The sequence below is a fragment of the Copadichromis virginalis genome, linkage group LG7 (genome assembly GCF_057382275.1).
Source record: "Copadichromis virginalis isolate Kocher_CV1m ecotype Utaka linkage group LG7, C_Virginalis_male_GT1.1, whole genome shotgun sequence".
In the NCBI taxonomy this organism is placed as follows: Eukaryota; Metazoa; Chordata; class Actinopteri; order Cichliformes; family Cichlidae; genus Copadichromis; species Copadichromis virginalis.
The window spans coordinates 28064756-28080636 of record NC_140624.1 but is presented as its reverse complement, the minus strand read 5'-3'; the positions used below and the strand labels follow the sequence as shown (position 1 = coordinate 28080636).

At 38.1% G+C, this 15881-nt stretch overlaps 1 protein-coding gene across 4 annotated transcripts in view; it reads right to left on the bottom strand.

Annotated features, from left to right (window-relative positions):
• LOC146705215 (receptor-type tyrosine-protein phosphatase zeta-like) overlaps positions 1–15881 on the bottom strand; it is a 93408-nt gene that overhangs the window by 15750 nt on the left and 61777 nt on the right. For all 4 annotated transcript variants that reach the window (XM_085462823.1, XM_085462824.1, XM_085462826.1 and 1 more), the window contains 5 exons: positions 13289–13427; positions 6864–6946; positions 3546–3631; positions 2798–2818; positions 1692–1788 (listed from right to left, as the gene is read on the bottom strand). In XM_085462823.1, the coding sequence (XP_085318949.1) occupies positions 1692–1788; positions 2798–2818; positions 3546–3631; positions 6864–6946; positions 13289–13427 (426 nt within the window). The remainder of the gene's footprint in view (positions 1–1691; positions 1789–2797; positions 2819–3545; positions 3632–6863; positions 6947–13288; positions 13428–15881) is intronic.

Sequence of the window (15881 nt, the reverse complement as noted above, 5' to 3'; positions counted from 1 at the left end):
CTTGATGTTTTGGCTGCATAAAAAACTGCAATACTGCGTATGAAATACTTCGCCTACATATTCAACTTCAAAAGGAAAAAAACTGGAATGATAGAATAGAAATTGGACACTACAAACTTCCAGTTTGAGCCTGCACTCTAGCTTTCCTTTTTTCTTTTTGACTTTTTAAATTTAATCGCTTTACACAAATCATGGTCACAAAACAAAATGAAAACGTTGCGATTATACATAAAAAAATAAAGCACAGTTAAAAAAAGAAAAAAAAAGAACCCCCCTCCCTCCCCACCCGAGGTTCATGTAAAGAGAAACAAAACAAACAGATAATGTACGTCACACATCTGGAAAATACGTTTTTATATAGTCAATAAATGGGTTCCAAGTCGCAGATAATTTTTGTTGTGATGAGAGAACTCTGTGTCTAAGTTTTTCCAGTGGTAAAAAGAAAAGCACCTCCTTTAACCATTGTATATATGAAGGAGCCTTATCAGACTTCCAGTGGAATAGAATGAGTCTAAGGGCAAGCAATGTAGCAAATGCTATGGCATTTTCCTGAGATGTACTAATTTCGTATTGAGGCCAAAAATGCCAATGCGGAAATCAAGCACTAAATTTTGCGCACTGATGTGAGATAATACTTTGAATATATTTACCCAGTATTTGTCCAGGTTAGGACAAGACTACATCATGTGACCCTCATTTGCTGGACTATGTCCACACCTGGGACAGGCAGGATTGGCTTCTGGGAAAAATTTTAAAAGCCTCTCTCTTGTATAATGAAGACGATGAAGAATTTTAAACTGAATTAAACCATGGCGAATGCAAAGGGAGGAGGTATGTATACGATTCAAGCAAGATCTCCACTCATCATCAGATAAATCCACTCCAATGTCTTTTACCCAATTATTTTTAGTTTTTTCCCAAGTAATAGGCCTTAAGCTCTATATCAGTTTGCATATGACAGAGATTCGCCTTTTGCCAAAACGATCTATTTCCAAAATAGTATCCACTTGATTTTTAGGAGGTAAGTAGGGGAATGAAGGAAACAATGTTTTTACTACTTAAGCTATTTCTTGATTCAACATGTCTGGTAGTAATCAGGCCTAGGCATGGCTATTGAAGTTAAACTCAGTTTTAAAAAAATACGTGTTGATCATAGTTAAGTCAAGATTTAACAAGAAGGGACAACTACTTTTTTCACATAGAGCCAGGTAGGTTAAGTAGATTTTTTTCTCTAATAAATGAAACTATCAATTAAAAACTGAATTTTGTGACTACTAATCCTTATAGTTTTGTTCAGTGTGTCATAAACAGTAGCACTGTGGGACTAGTCTCAGTGATGGAAGAATCTATATGTGGTGCTCTGTTGAGTATTGTGGCCACACATACCTTACCATGTATTTATGTGTACCTGTTAATGAAAAGAACTTCGGCTGAAAAACAATATTTTAAAACCTCAACTCAACAGAAACATTAATTTGCATTTGATAAACACTAGCAGAGCACACAGACTCAGCAAAATCTTAACAATTAATATCCTAAAATACCTAACATAATCATAACTATGCTATGCCTTTTATCCATCTTATTTGTGATTAAGAGATGAAAATAAGTCCTTTAGTAAAAGTTAGAAATCTGAAACTGTTCTGAATCTTGAACATGAAGCACATCACACTGTCTGAACCTGTACTTACAGGTCGAATTGTTGCTGTGTCTGTTTTCAGTCTTGCTGTCTGGATGATTTGCGTTGTCAGTAGACATCACTATGTCCACAGTGCACATATGTGCCTCCTAGAAACATGCACACACAGAGCAAAGCTTAGAGTCTTCAAAGATAACTTAAAGTCTCGGTAAATGTATCATAAGTGAGTACAATTGCACACTGGCAGATTTCAATTTACATTCCACACAATGTAAAATAAACTTGTGATAGAAAGCGCCTTTCGACTCAAGACCACTTACCACACGCCTGTTGCAATAGCTGCGGATCAGACCATCAAGGATAAACATTGCATCAGATTCCCTCTTAAGATACACTTTACTGCCAAAAGTATTCATTCACCCATCCAAACATTAAATTCAGGTGTTGAATCACTTCCAAGGCAACAGGTGTACAAAATAAAGCATCTAGGCATACAGACTGCTTCTACAAAAATTTGTGAAAGAATGGGTCACGCTCAGGAGCTCAGTGAATTTCAGCGTGGTACTGTGATAGTCCTGACCTCAACTTGACAGAATACTTTTGGGATGAATTAGAGCAGAGTCTTCTCATCCAACATCAGTGTTTGACCTCACAAATGTGCTTCTGGAAGCATGGTCAAAAATGACTATAAACACACTGCTAAACCTTGTAGGAAGCCTTACCAAAAAGACCTGAAGCTTTTTTAGCTGCATAAAGGTGGGCCAATATCATATTCAACTCTACAGATTAATAATGGGATGTCACTCATATGCATGTGAGGGCAGACGAGTGGATACTTTTGCCAATATAGTGTATGTATTTTAAAACTTCATACAACTAGTTTTCCAAAACAGTTCATGGTTAAAAGAAAAGATTTTGAGATTTTAACAGATTTCCAACAGATTTTGGTTGGATTTCTTGAAACTAGAAATGACCTTTATGCACACATTTTACTCTTTGTAATAACCCTGCGGCTCACATAATGCAGTCATGCCTTCCTCTACTGCTGCCACAGAGTAAACGTGCTTTACTGATACTATGACAAGGAAACAGCGTGCAATACAAGACAGATACACATCTGGTGGTATGCAACAACATGAATAAATGCCAGGGGCTTACCTCGTAACTGGGCTTCAGTTTCTAAGGTTGAGGGCGAATCAGCAGCAGACAAGCAGGACAATTCCGTAACAAAAACCAAAGAAGTGCAAAAGGGCAAATTACAATTACAAATTACAGATCCACATAGCTTTATGTCACAGTACAACTCCTGCAAACATGAAGGAGAAATCACATCAAACTGTTTGTAAATATTTTCCCATCAGCATTTTGATTTGTTAGGGTTAACCCATATCACACTTTTGATGTTGCACAATAGGATGTGCCTCAAAGCAACTTCACGAACTGTCAGTATGACGGTTGCCCAAATGTTTTCTGTATTCATTTATTTATTCATTCCCAATGGACAAGTTGACAGATGAGGTTAGGCAGGATTCTGATGATGTTTATAGACGACATTGTGATCTGTAGTGAGTAGAGAGTAAAACTGGTCTGTGGGCCACTCTTGCTTGCATTGTTGTTGGTCAGTCAGTTAGCCACTGAGTACAGTGAAAAAGCCCTTTCCCCCTCTGTCCCCAGTAGTGTACATGGATGGACACATTTGAGAGGACCATAAAACCAGCTTAACACCACTCACACAACTACTCAAACATAAAACTTTTAAAATTCCATCAATCTTCTGCTTATCAAATCCAAACTGAGCTCAACAACAAGGTCCTGGGTTTGAATCCACCCTATGAAAGCGGTCTTTCTGTGCTATAACTATTGCACCACTGTAAAATTGTATTATATAATTGAATCTTTGTCATACCTCAAACTCTCGTTTGAAGCTTTGAGTGTGGTGAAGTTCAGCAACATGCTTGACAAAGTCCTTCACTGGAAAAGCCCTGTGCTCACCTAGGAAACAAAACCCCCACAAAACAACAATGACAAAAGACAAAACAAAACAAAACAAAAAACTAACAAATGTTCCAAATAACAATTTTTTGTCCATTATGTAATACAAAAAAGAAAGTTTCTGGACTTCTTGGTTGTGATAATAACACATTTAACTAAATAAACAGGTATGCAGTGCATCCAGAAAGTATGCACTACAGCTTTTATACAAAACCTATTAAATTAATTTTAAACTCAAAATTCAACATAATTTCAAATTCTTGTAACTTTATTAAAAGTAAATGATGAAAACAATGTGAATGTGAACATAATACATCCGGCTATGAATATAGCCTTTGGTCAATACCTTGTTGAAGCACCTTTGGCAGTAATTACTCCCTTAATTATTTATGAGTATGTCACTACAAGCTTGGCACACCTATTTTAGGCAGTGAATACTGGGTGCACTCTCAGCAATGGCACTAAAATTAGTTGTGTTTCAGGGCTTGATGGCCTACTGACCACCACAGTGAAGGTCACAGTACAGGTCCTTTTTTCCCCAGAAGGTTCTTCCTCATACACACATGCATTGACATTATGACTATGGAGGATGAATTCATGGAACAGAGCCCTGTGAATGTTGGAAAAGGCAACATGCATGTTGGAACCTTTAAATGAAAAATGGTGAAAACTGTTGGGTTAGATCCTGCACATTGTACATGTAATAAAATACAATGACATTTGGCTTTCAATTCGGAAGTTTAAAACAGAAGTTAAAGTTTCCCTCTTTGTGCAAACTTAAGATCACGGAGTAAACACCAAGTCTCAGGAAAAAAGAGACGAGTATTTTTGAACTAAATCTAGAAAAAAACAACAACAAGGTTATTGATAATGTATTTAAATATTTGAATACAATGCATAACCCCTCCGTGAATCTGTTGAGGGGTTTGTGTGTCCCAGGAATGCCAGGGGCTATGTTGTCGGAGGGCTTTTGTGCTCTGGTAGGGTCTCCCATGGCAAACTGGTCCTGGATGAAGGACCAGGCAAAGAGTGATTCAAAAGACACCTATTCACAGAAACCTAGGGAACAGTCCATCATCCCGGAGCCCCAGTATAGATATACTGGGCCCCGCCCTGGAACCAATCCTGGGGAGGGTGAACGAAGGCAAGTGCCTAGTGGTGTCTGGCCTTTGCCCATGGGGGCCGGTCGTAGAACACTGGACCAGCTCTTTACCCTAGCAAGGATACCTGAGGGTGCATGAGAGTTTATTCAACCCGTCTACATGTGTTTTGTGGATTTGGAGAAGGCATTTGACCGTGTCCCTCTAAGTATTCTGTGGGTGGTGCTTTGGAAGTGTGGGGTGTGTGGCCTGTTGCTATGAGCTATTCGATCCTTCTGACTTGTTCCCAGTGGGAGTTGCCCTTTGTGATTCAGTTCTTAATTTTTATGGACAGAATTTCGGAAGCCGAAGTGTCGGAAGGCTTCCACTTGGGTGGTGTCAGAATCTCGTCTCTGCTTTTCACAGATGATATGGTTCTGTTGGCTTCATCTGGTGGTGGCTTTCAGCTCGCACTGGAGTGTGGTTTGCAGATAAGTGTGAAGCAGTGGGAATGAGAATCAGTACCTCCAAGTCTATTTAAGTTTCTCAGGCATCTTGTTCACGAGTGAGGGGAGAAGGGAACAGAGGACTGGCAGACAGACTGGTGCTGCGGCTGCAGTGATGTGGACACTGTACCAGTTCATTGTGATGAAGAGAGACCTGAGCGTAAAAGCGAAGCTCTCAATTTACTGGTCGTTCTACCTCCCTACCCTCACATATGGTCATGAGCTTTGGGTAGTGACCGAAGAATGGGACTGCGGATACAAGAAACGGAAATGTGCTTTCTCTAAGGGTTGCTGGCTTCTCTCTAAGATAGCGTTCAGCCATCTGGGAAAGGGCCCAGAGTAGAGGCAGTTGAGGGGGCATGGGCATGGCATGGGAGGTGTTCCAGGCATGTCCCAGGAAACACTGGAGAGATCATAGCTCTCAGCTGGCCTGGGAGTGCCTTGGTGTTCCCCCAGGGAGCTGGAGGAGGTGGCTAGGGAGAGGGAGGTCTGGGCTTCTTTGCTTAGGCTCCAGATAAGTGGAAAAAATGGATGGATGAATGGATGAATGTAATGTATGAAGTTGTTACATTGAGAACAAACAAATACTATAAATACCTTGGAGTACACATTGACAATAAACTGGACTGGGCTAAAAACACCACAGCACTTTACAGGAAGGGCCAGAGTCGTCTCTATTTTTTGAGGCGACTGAGGTCCTTCAACATCTGCCAGAAAATGCTGAGGATTTTCTACGAGTCTGTTGTGGCCAGTGCGATCCTCTATGCTGTTGCATGCTGGGGGAGCAGGCTGAGGGTCGCAGATGCCAACAGACTTAATAAACTAATCCGTAAGGCCAGCAATGTTGTGGGGATGGAGCTGGACTCCCTCAAGGTGGTGTCGGAGAGGCGGATGCTGTCCAAGATAAAGACAATGTTGGATAACACCTCCCACCCACTCCATGACATGCTGGTCAGTCACAGGAGCACGTTCAGTGAGAGACTGAGATTACCGAAAAGCACCACTGAACGACACAGGAAATCATTCCTGCCTGTGGCCATCTCCCTGTACAACGCATCCACTTAACACACTGTTTGCTGCTACAACTACACATGTTTCTTTTCCAACTATTTATCTATGAGTGACTTATGTATGTATGTATGTATATATATGTATATATTGTACTATTCTTAGTTAGTGTATTGTCTGTCTTGTCTTAATGTTGGTTTATAATGGAGCACTGTAACAAAAAATAATTTCCCCCAGGGATTAATAAAGTATTCTGATTCTGATTCTGATATTTTAGACAAGTGAGAACTTTACAGCAAAATGAGGACAGCTCCATAAACTAATGACATTTTGGTAAATTAGCATCTTTACACTGTTGGCTGGAAAATTTAGAAACAAAACATTTTTTGAAATTAAGGACCTGTTTTTCGTGCAAAGTGAAGAGATTTATTGACAACTTGGGGTGTTTGTTAAATTTCTGGAAAGGATATTTAAGAAAAATTGAGAGTATAATATTGTTTTTGAAATTAAGGCAATTTTTCTAGTATGTAAGTCCTCAAATGGCTTATGTTACGTTGTTAAGATGTTAATTTTGGGTTTTAACTTCATGTCAATGTAATATGTCACACAGATACACACAAAACGATGTGTGCATGTTACCAGATATAGCAGTGTCTGGTGCTGTGATGACTCTGGTTGAGCAGCTGTCATGGATGTAAAAGTGAGCCGACTGGAAACACAACCTGCAGAAAAACAAACACTTCCTTTAGACGACAATCAACATTGCACTGATAGGCAGGAAATGCTTTTTGCTTTCATGTAATTTAGCATTAGCCCAGATTTTAGAAAATACAAAATAATCTCCCCATAACACCAGTAAATAAGATGTTAATAGGTTTGTAAACAGATGACAGCACCTCTGTACTGTCTCGGACAGACATGGGCATCAGGGATTTTCACAGATGGGGAAAAAAACCTGAATCAGAGCTGATCTCTGAGATTAACAGAGATGGGCAGTAACGCGTAATCCGATTACTTTTTTCAAGTAACGAGTAAAGTAAGGGATTACTATTGCAAAAAAGGTGATTAGATTACGGTTACTTTCCCATAAGCACGCTGCGTTACTGTGTTAATAAAACCGTGATTTTTTTGTGAGAATGTCTCATGACAGTGACGTAAGCGAGTGCGACGTTCGTGGCAACAGCTGTGTGCAGATCAACAATGGATAATATATCGAGTGCGGGAGAGAGTATGAGCCTGCAGCGTTTAAAGAGTGGAAGTACTGACCTTACTTTGAGTTTGATTCCGTAAAAAGTGACAAAAACATTAGCGTCCGCTGCTCACTGCGTGGGAAGAAAACTTATTTTTACAGCGAAAAAACCCCTAAACTTCCGAGCAAGCACCGAGTGCGCTATGACTAGGGATGGGTATCGTTTAGGTTTTATCCGATACCGGTGCCAAATCGGTACTTTTGAAACGGTGCCGGTGCTCAAACGGTGCTCAAACCGGTGCTTAAAGAATGGAGAACACAAAATTGGTCCAAAAACCTCTCATGTTCAGCTGTTTTTTGTAAAAAGATAACAATCCTTCCTCTGACCTGCACCAGGGTAAACCTCCGCCTGCCCCACTCCTGCTTTACAGGTGAAAATAGAGCAACAGGACCGTTGAGCCTTTGACTTTATTTATGTTCTTCTGTGTTTTACTTGCATCTATTTGAAAGAGTGAGTGTAAACACAAAAAATATTTTATTTTATGTGCTGGAATGTGCAGAAAATAGGTTTAAATGTTAAACTAATTTCTTCCAATCTGAGAATTTTGTATATAATTTAATTTTTGCTTGATGCATAAAGTTAAAAGATTAAAACAAGTTTTAAAAAGATACTTTTCCATTTGATTACATTTTGTATGATGGATTATGCAGAAAAAGTAGAATTGGGCTGAAAGATCTATCACTTTATCACCTATTCAGGTTCTAAGTCATGTTTTTAAAAAGTAACTAAGTAACTAATTACTTTTGAAAATAAGTAATCAGTAAAGTAACGGGTTTACTTTTGGGGGAAGTAATCAGTAATTAGTTACTGATTACTTTTTTCAAGTAACTTGACCAACACTGGAGATTAATGACAAATACTTTGAGAAACTACTTTGACTAACAAAAACAATCTCCCAACAGGTCTCAGAGGTTTTTACGCCAGCCCCCCACTGTCCACTAATCTAGTCTGATTAGCCCTGCATCAAGTTTCCAAACCAAACAGAATAATTTCTACTTTATTAATTCTACTTCATTCTACTTCTATATTAATTCTTCAGTCTAGTTTTTTTTTCTTAAGATAGTTGTTCTACAACTTACTCAAGGTAAGGAAATCTTTAGTCTCAGATGACTGCTAGTGTTTGCCTAACAGTACAGATGCAAAATGACTGAAACTAGTAGCACTGCAACAATAAGCCACAAAATCATCTTCATGATTGTTAATTCACTCGGATAAAGTATTTCTCCTACTGAAAACACTGCATCCAGATAAATGGAATCTTTACGAGATTAAAGATTTCTCTTTTTCTTTTAAATGACACAGTTTAGGTCAACAGGAGCTATAAGCAGAAAGGAGTATAGGACCTGTATCCCTTAAATGATTTTGCTTTTAATGTCAGCCAGAGTCCTTGAGTGGTCTCGTCGCATCAGTGAGGGTTCATAATTCAGGGTAGTCAAGTGGTTGACGTAGACTTCCAATAGTTCCCAGCATTGGGCAGTTGAATGGTTATTCACACATTCCAAAACAACAAATTTAATTGATCTACAATACTTTGTATACTACATTAGGCAGCATTGCAGCTAAAAGGATTAGTTCCATATGCCTCCTCCATATATGTATACTATGATTTTGGTCCACCCTTTGCAGATTATGTTCAAACATGGTGTTCATTATGGACAAATTGTGATTTGCAATAACAAAACACCACTGTGTTTCAGATGAGGAAGGCTGTGCATGCCAGTCACACTCCTCCAGGTTTTACTATCATTGCTTATATCAGGGTTAAAGTCTCCCAGTAGGACAACAGAGTAATGAGGTGTAGCAGCTTGAGCAGCCGTTTCAGGGACTCCAAGAAGGCTAAACTGTTGCTTGGACTTTTATGCCAAACAACAGTCAGTACCTGCTCCCCGACCCAAATGACCTGGGAACAAATCCTGTCCTCATTAAGCGGCGGAAGCCTAAATGCACTGGCAGCAATCTGAGGGGATACAACAACCCCTAGTCTCTTTGAGTGTTTATGTACAGAAGTGCTATATAAAAACCAGTCCATTTACCTTTTTTTTTTTTAAATTCAGTCCTGTCTGGCAGGTTTTGCAATTAGCATTATGATCTGAATCCAAAAATGTGCCAAACACATTTTGCTTTTCTAAGACGAGCTATCTAAATTCTCTATAGGCTCCTCTTCTTCATGTGTTTCTTTCATCGGTTTATTTATCATTTTCTATTAGTGTTATTTTATTTATTAGATTATATGTAATATAGTATATAGTATATTATGACCTTGTCTAAGTTGACAGGCAGCAGAAGAAAAAAAAATGGAAGGGGGCGAAAACAGGAAAAACATAATAAAAGTATAGAGTGCAAATAGAAATGTGATGCCAAATGCTGCACCTGTAAGAGAAGAAAAAACAAACAAAAAAAACCCAAACCCCATACAGCATCTAGAAGACAAAAATATAAAAATGCATAGTTAAATTAATCAACAGTTTTCTTGCGGTGCACACACGCATGTCTGGCGTTATTGAGGGTGGGTTGGGGGTGGTTCCTCTCCCTGCTCCTCCCAACTGGTCGTTGATTATCCCCCACCCCTCTTTCTTTCTGTCCCTTTTCTTCTTCAGTTCCTCCGCCTTCTCCTCTTGCCTTTCGGCAACCTGGCCTTCACCCACTGTCCACTCTGGCATAATACCCACACAGATAATAACACAATTTATAAAAACAAAACGATTAACCCCAGAGTCTACAGCGCTCGTCCTGGAAAAAGCAAATGTGTTTGGCACAACAAAGCATTCAGGCAATGATTCTGTCGCTAAACCTGCCTGACAGTACAGGTTAAAAACAAACAAGCAATTATATAGAGATTGACATATTTTAATGCAGAACATTTGCACTTCATTAAAAGTTTATTTTCACAGAATGTAGTATGACTACTTTTATCTAAGTATGGGATTTGGGATAGATACTTCTTCCACAACTGCAAAAAGTTTCATTCTAATTATATTAATATTTAATATTATAAATCATAATAATTTTACTAATAACCACAAATCTAACCACCTAGTAGAATTAGTTTTTAATATTTTTCTTGCTTTTATTATGAACACAATTATAAACTATGTATATAAATATATCAACTAATAAATATATAAACTTATCAAACTAAAATAATTTTAAAAAAGACAATTGTGCAAGTATTTTGTACAAATATTTTAGCAGTGCAAACAGACAGATGCATAGCTTTTTCCCTTTGGTCTGCAAGTCCAGGGCAAGACACCAGATTTAAGGATCTACAACATGGTACATGGTAAAACTCGTTCTTACGTAGTGGACTGACATGACCGCAAAGTATGAAAACTTAGCCCACATAGCAAACAGCAGCTACAAGGATGGTGTGTAGTTTGACCCTTTAGGTTGCTACACAAAATCATAGTAAAAACCTTAACTGTTTTATCGGCCACTAATTCAGATCAGAAAATGAGCTACTTACTACTGTCGTGTTGTGTTGTAAAAAGACAGCACACCTTATTTGTTCACATTTTGGAAAATGTATTTAATTAAGAATGAAAGAATAAAAACTATTTTTCCTTTTCTTAGAAACTCATTATGATTTTTTTTTATCTTAAAAGGTGTGTGATAATGTAAACAGGAGTTCAGAGACTTCAGAACTTCTCTTTGAGTACTCTAGTTTTAATGATTTCTTTAGCAGTAATGTAATTTCCACTGCTACACTAGGATTTAATATTAGGGCTACTTTTCCTTTGGCTCCGCCCTCCAATTAGTCAGTTGGTTAGAGCAATTAGGATTCAGCTTCGAGCACAGAGCTAACCGTAAGACCGTGAAGCGCACGCAAACGCAGTCTTGCATACCTGATTGCTTATTTCAGCGCATGACTTCTGAGTTGTATGTGGGCATTATTGAATTTACACGAATTTAATTGCGCGAGTAGCGATTAGTACTCGTGCAATTAAATAATTTTTTTCTCCCGCATGACTTTTGACATACATATAACACCATAGAAACTACTTAATGCAATTATATTGATTATATACTGATATTGATTATAGTAACTTGTGAGAAGCTCAGATTAAATTAAGTAACTGAGCTGCAGCTTAGTAACAACCACATTAACAGATAATCACACACTCTAAACTGAAAACAGCTACCATCCACATCCCGTGAGATACTCAGGATGTAGGATAAATATTAATATTGTGCATATCCAAACCTTTAAAGACTGTTTAGCTATATCCTGATTTGCTGCACAACTCTCACCTTGCTGCAACTTTGTAGTCAATCGAAATCCTCTCACCCTGCTTCATCTCAAATGCACAGCAGCAGTGGCCAAATGAGCACCGTGTTGTGAGTTAGTGAAGGAGGACACAACAACAGGAGGATTAGTGCAGTCTGACCTCCTGCTGCTCGCCCTACAAGAAGCTGATACGATTCCTTCTATCCGACATAATCAGTCAGATGTCCTTTTCGATCCTGCAGCCCTCCCAGGACGCTCTCCTCTGAGTGATGCTCAGAGCACTGCAGCCAAAGCACATCCTTTATTAAGGATTAATCCTCCTGCTCTACAGATTATTACCAGTTTAGCACTGCTCAGTCTTAGGGATACAACAACAAGCTGATTGCCAAACAAGAGCAATATGTTTATCTTCAACATGGCAGCTGACAAATGTACTCTGTGAAAAATAACAAAAAATGTTTACACTGCATTTGACAGCGTGTCTTTGATTGGATTTCTGGAGCTGGGTATTTCACGGTCAGAAAGATTTTCAAGATTTGTTGTCAAAACAAGACAAAAAAAAAGTTTGGGGTTTGTGACGAGGAGAAAACAAAGCATGCAAACAAAAAACTACGACTATCCTTAAAGAACATTCAGTTTGCTTCATATTGAGCATTTCATATGTCTCCATAAATAAAGAAAAATGGCATCTCTGAAGGTTATCCAAAGTGAATCAACAGAGAGCTGCAGTAACAGATGAAAGGCTTCATTCAGCATGAACAGAAGGTATTATTTGTGAAGTGTGTGTATTTGCTCACCAAAACACAAATAAAAACACACAATACGATGCATGATCAAGATTGAGCCCATGTTTGAAGAGATTAGGTTTCCCAGAAAAATGTGAAAATCTTCTGGTTGATGTTGATCATCAGAAGATATATGTCACGTGTAGTTGGGTTAGAAGGCGGGCAGTGGAGATGGGGATTATGCATATGTGTTTTTAATAGATACTAGGAATATATTCTTAACACCTTTTAGAAAAAGAAAACGTGACAAAAATCATGAAATTATTGGAGGAGGATTTGGATTAGACAATAAGTCGGATGCTAAATGTGCTAGCGTTTTTCAGTATTTTCAGTAAACAAAAATGCACTTTTGACATAAAACTGGTACAGGAAAAGGCTAAATGAACTTTTCAATCATTTCAAATGATATTCCAATGTCACGTATCTTCTTGATGTTAATCTTGTACCATACGTACAAGAATAATTGCATGATATTATTACCCACGATGGATGACCCTCCTATGGATAACAAGTTGTCTGGATCATTCTCACGTGGAGCACAATTTGGGTGGGAAGTGGTCTTCTATTGCACATCACCATGTTCATGGTAAATGCACAACAGGCTGCAGAAAAAAGCCTTTGTTTTAACCATAATGTTCACAACTCTCACTTACCTTTGGACTAAACCACCTGTGTAAATGTGTTAAAAGAATCTCACTACATAAAGTGTAAATTTTAAATAGATGGGGGATTATAAAATTGTACTATGTATCCTGCATGCATAAACTGTTTTCCATTATATGCAGATTTACCGGCAGTACCTACCGCCAGTAGACGAGAACACAGATGAGAGCAATCAGGCCGAGGACGGTGAGGGTGGAGATGACAGCCAAAGGAACCACAGCCTTCCTCTCTTGTTCCCTGATTGAACCAACTCTCGACTCGTGGCTGCTGTTACTAGCATCTGTAGAGAAATAACACCAAAAGAGTTGGCAGCTAAAAAAACGCTGCTGGAGAGCAGAAATAAAAGTCAAAACCCACCTACTTTTTAGATGAAGGCTCAAGAAGTATAATAAAATTGGTCAACAGAGCCACAAACACTATATGCCAGTGGCATACAAACCCAGTCAGGGTCATATTTTAAACGTGTCAGTTTAAACTGGATATAGTTAACTTTTAATTACAAAAAAGTCATTATAGTCATGGAATTTTTATACATTTAAATTGTAAGTATTAGGTGAAACAAAAGGTAGAATATGGCTATTTCAAACATGTTTTTCACTATTTAACCAGCTTTTCCTTTGTTTTTGTTTTTTTGTGACAGTCAGCAAATGCATTTAAATTTTTGCTTATTTTGCCTGAAATGTAACCACAGGGTCAAAGTCAATCTAGAATCAATGGAAATAATGCAAAAGAAAGTATAAAAATATTGGTCCCATGTAGAATCCAAAATGTAGTCTCTAAAGCCACCATATTTCTGACCTCCTATCCATAAAATATATATAAAAGATGGTCGTACACTGATTAGTGAATTTATAGTAAATTTATGTTGTGAAACCTTAAATAGAGCATTGTTGCTCTTGCCGGTGGTGGCAGTGTCCGGCAGCCTCGCCTCTGTCAGTGCACCCCAGGGCAGCTGTGGCTACAATGTAGCTTGCCATCACCAGTGTGTGAATGTGTGTGTGAATGGGTGAATGACTGGTTGTGTAAAGCGCTTTGGGGTCCTTAGGGACTAGTAAAGCGCTATATAAATACAGGCCATTTTTGCTTTGGGTTTTTTGTAAACCTGTTAAAATTTAAGTCTATAACCTGCCTTCAGACTTTACTGCATTTTCAGCAAATCTGTATATCTTTACACAGATTATTGTATTTATAGAATACACTGATAAAGCATAGGACCACAAATGTAACACTATCGACTGCCAATCCAAAAATAACGTCCTCTGCTTGCTTGCTAACTGCTCTTTCATTTTCAAAATATATTACAGCCAACAAATTTAGACATATTTAGTCAAGCAAATCATAATTTTATCAATCAGGTCTTGTCAACAAACTGTACTTACTCTCCCACTTGGTTCAATTGAACAACTTTGCCTGAAGTATATTTGAAACTTTGAGCATATAAGCATGGAACATTTAAAAGTAGAGGAAAGAAAATAGGAAAACAACCATAGATGGTCCAATGTAAAAGAAAGAATTAAAAATCAGCATCAAAAGGGTTTTCTGATGTCACATTTGCAAAACTTCAATATGAGACCTCCAAGAATAATAAAACAAGCTTTCCTTTCTCTTGTGGGGTTGTATCGACTTTTTTCATTGTACTTAAATTACTTAAGTGAATACATAAGTAATTTATTTATTTATTTATATGTTAGAGCAGCGGTCCCCAACCATTTTTGCACCACGGACCAGTTTACGTGTGACAATATTTTCATGGACTGGCCTTTAAGGTGCCGCGGATAAATACAACAAAACAAAACCAGTACCAAAAAAAAAGAGATTTATTTATAACACACGGGAAAAGACCCAGGAAAACCAAGTTAACGATAAAAACGATAAAGAAAATAAGGATAAAAACCAATGAAAACCCTGAAAAGCGTAAATTTCCCACCCAAGCCTCAACCCTCGCGGCCCGGTACCAAACGACTCATGGACCAGTACCGGTCCGTGGCCCAGGGGACGGGGACCGCTGCATTAGAGCACGTAGCAAAATGGTAATACAGCATCGTAGGTTACACAGATTTCTTTGCACTGTGCTCTTCTGTTTCCAGGTGTTAGGTATTATTTTTGTGAGCTTTCACTAATTATTTTTAATGATATATGAAAAATACCCACAGTGCATCTTTCCTGTAAAAGTGGATAGAAATGTACGCTGTGGAAGACCTAAACAACATTTCACTCAACTGAAACATGATTCAAATGGAAATTTCACATCTGATTAATTAAACACAAGTTGTGGACCAACTTCCAAACTTGTTGCAAAATAAATTATTATCAAAAATAATTAGAACTTATAGTACTATCCCTTTGTACTTCATCATCTTGGCAGGTAACACATACAAATTTAATGGTGACCCCAAAAACGTGAAGAATAATTAATAATTTGAAGACTTACAAGAAAAAAAAGAAGCAAATAAAATGTAACTGAGCTCTTCTTGGCTTACTCAAAGTGTTTATGAAACAACGTTGGACATTCTCATACCTCTAATATCTATTTTAGAATAAAAAAACACATTTATATCTCAAAACACAATGCTCTCCCTCATTCAAAATTGACTAATGTGCTGTACAAATACAAAATTCATCACGATAAAAACACCTGCCAAACCATTTGAAACACAGGGAGGCACAAAAGCCTTTAATGAAAAGTCCATCACTGATTCCTCAAAGTACATAACCTATAATGGCTGAACCTGAG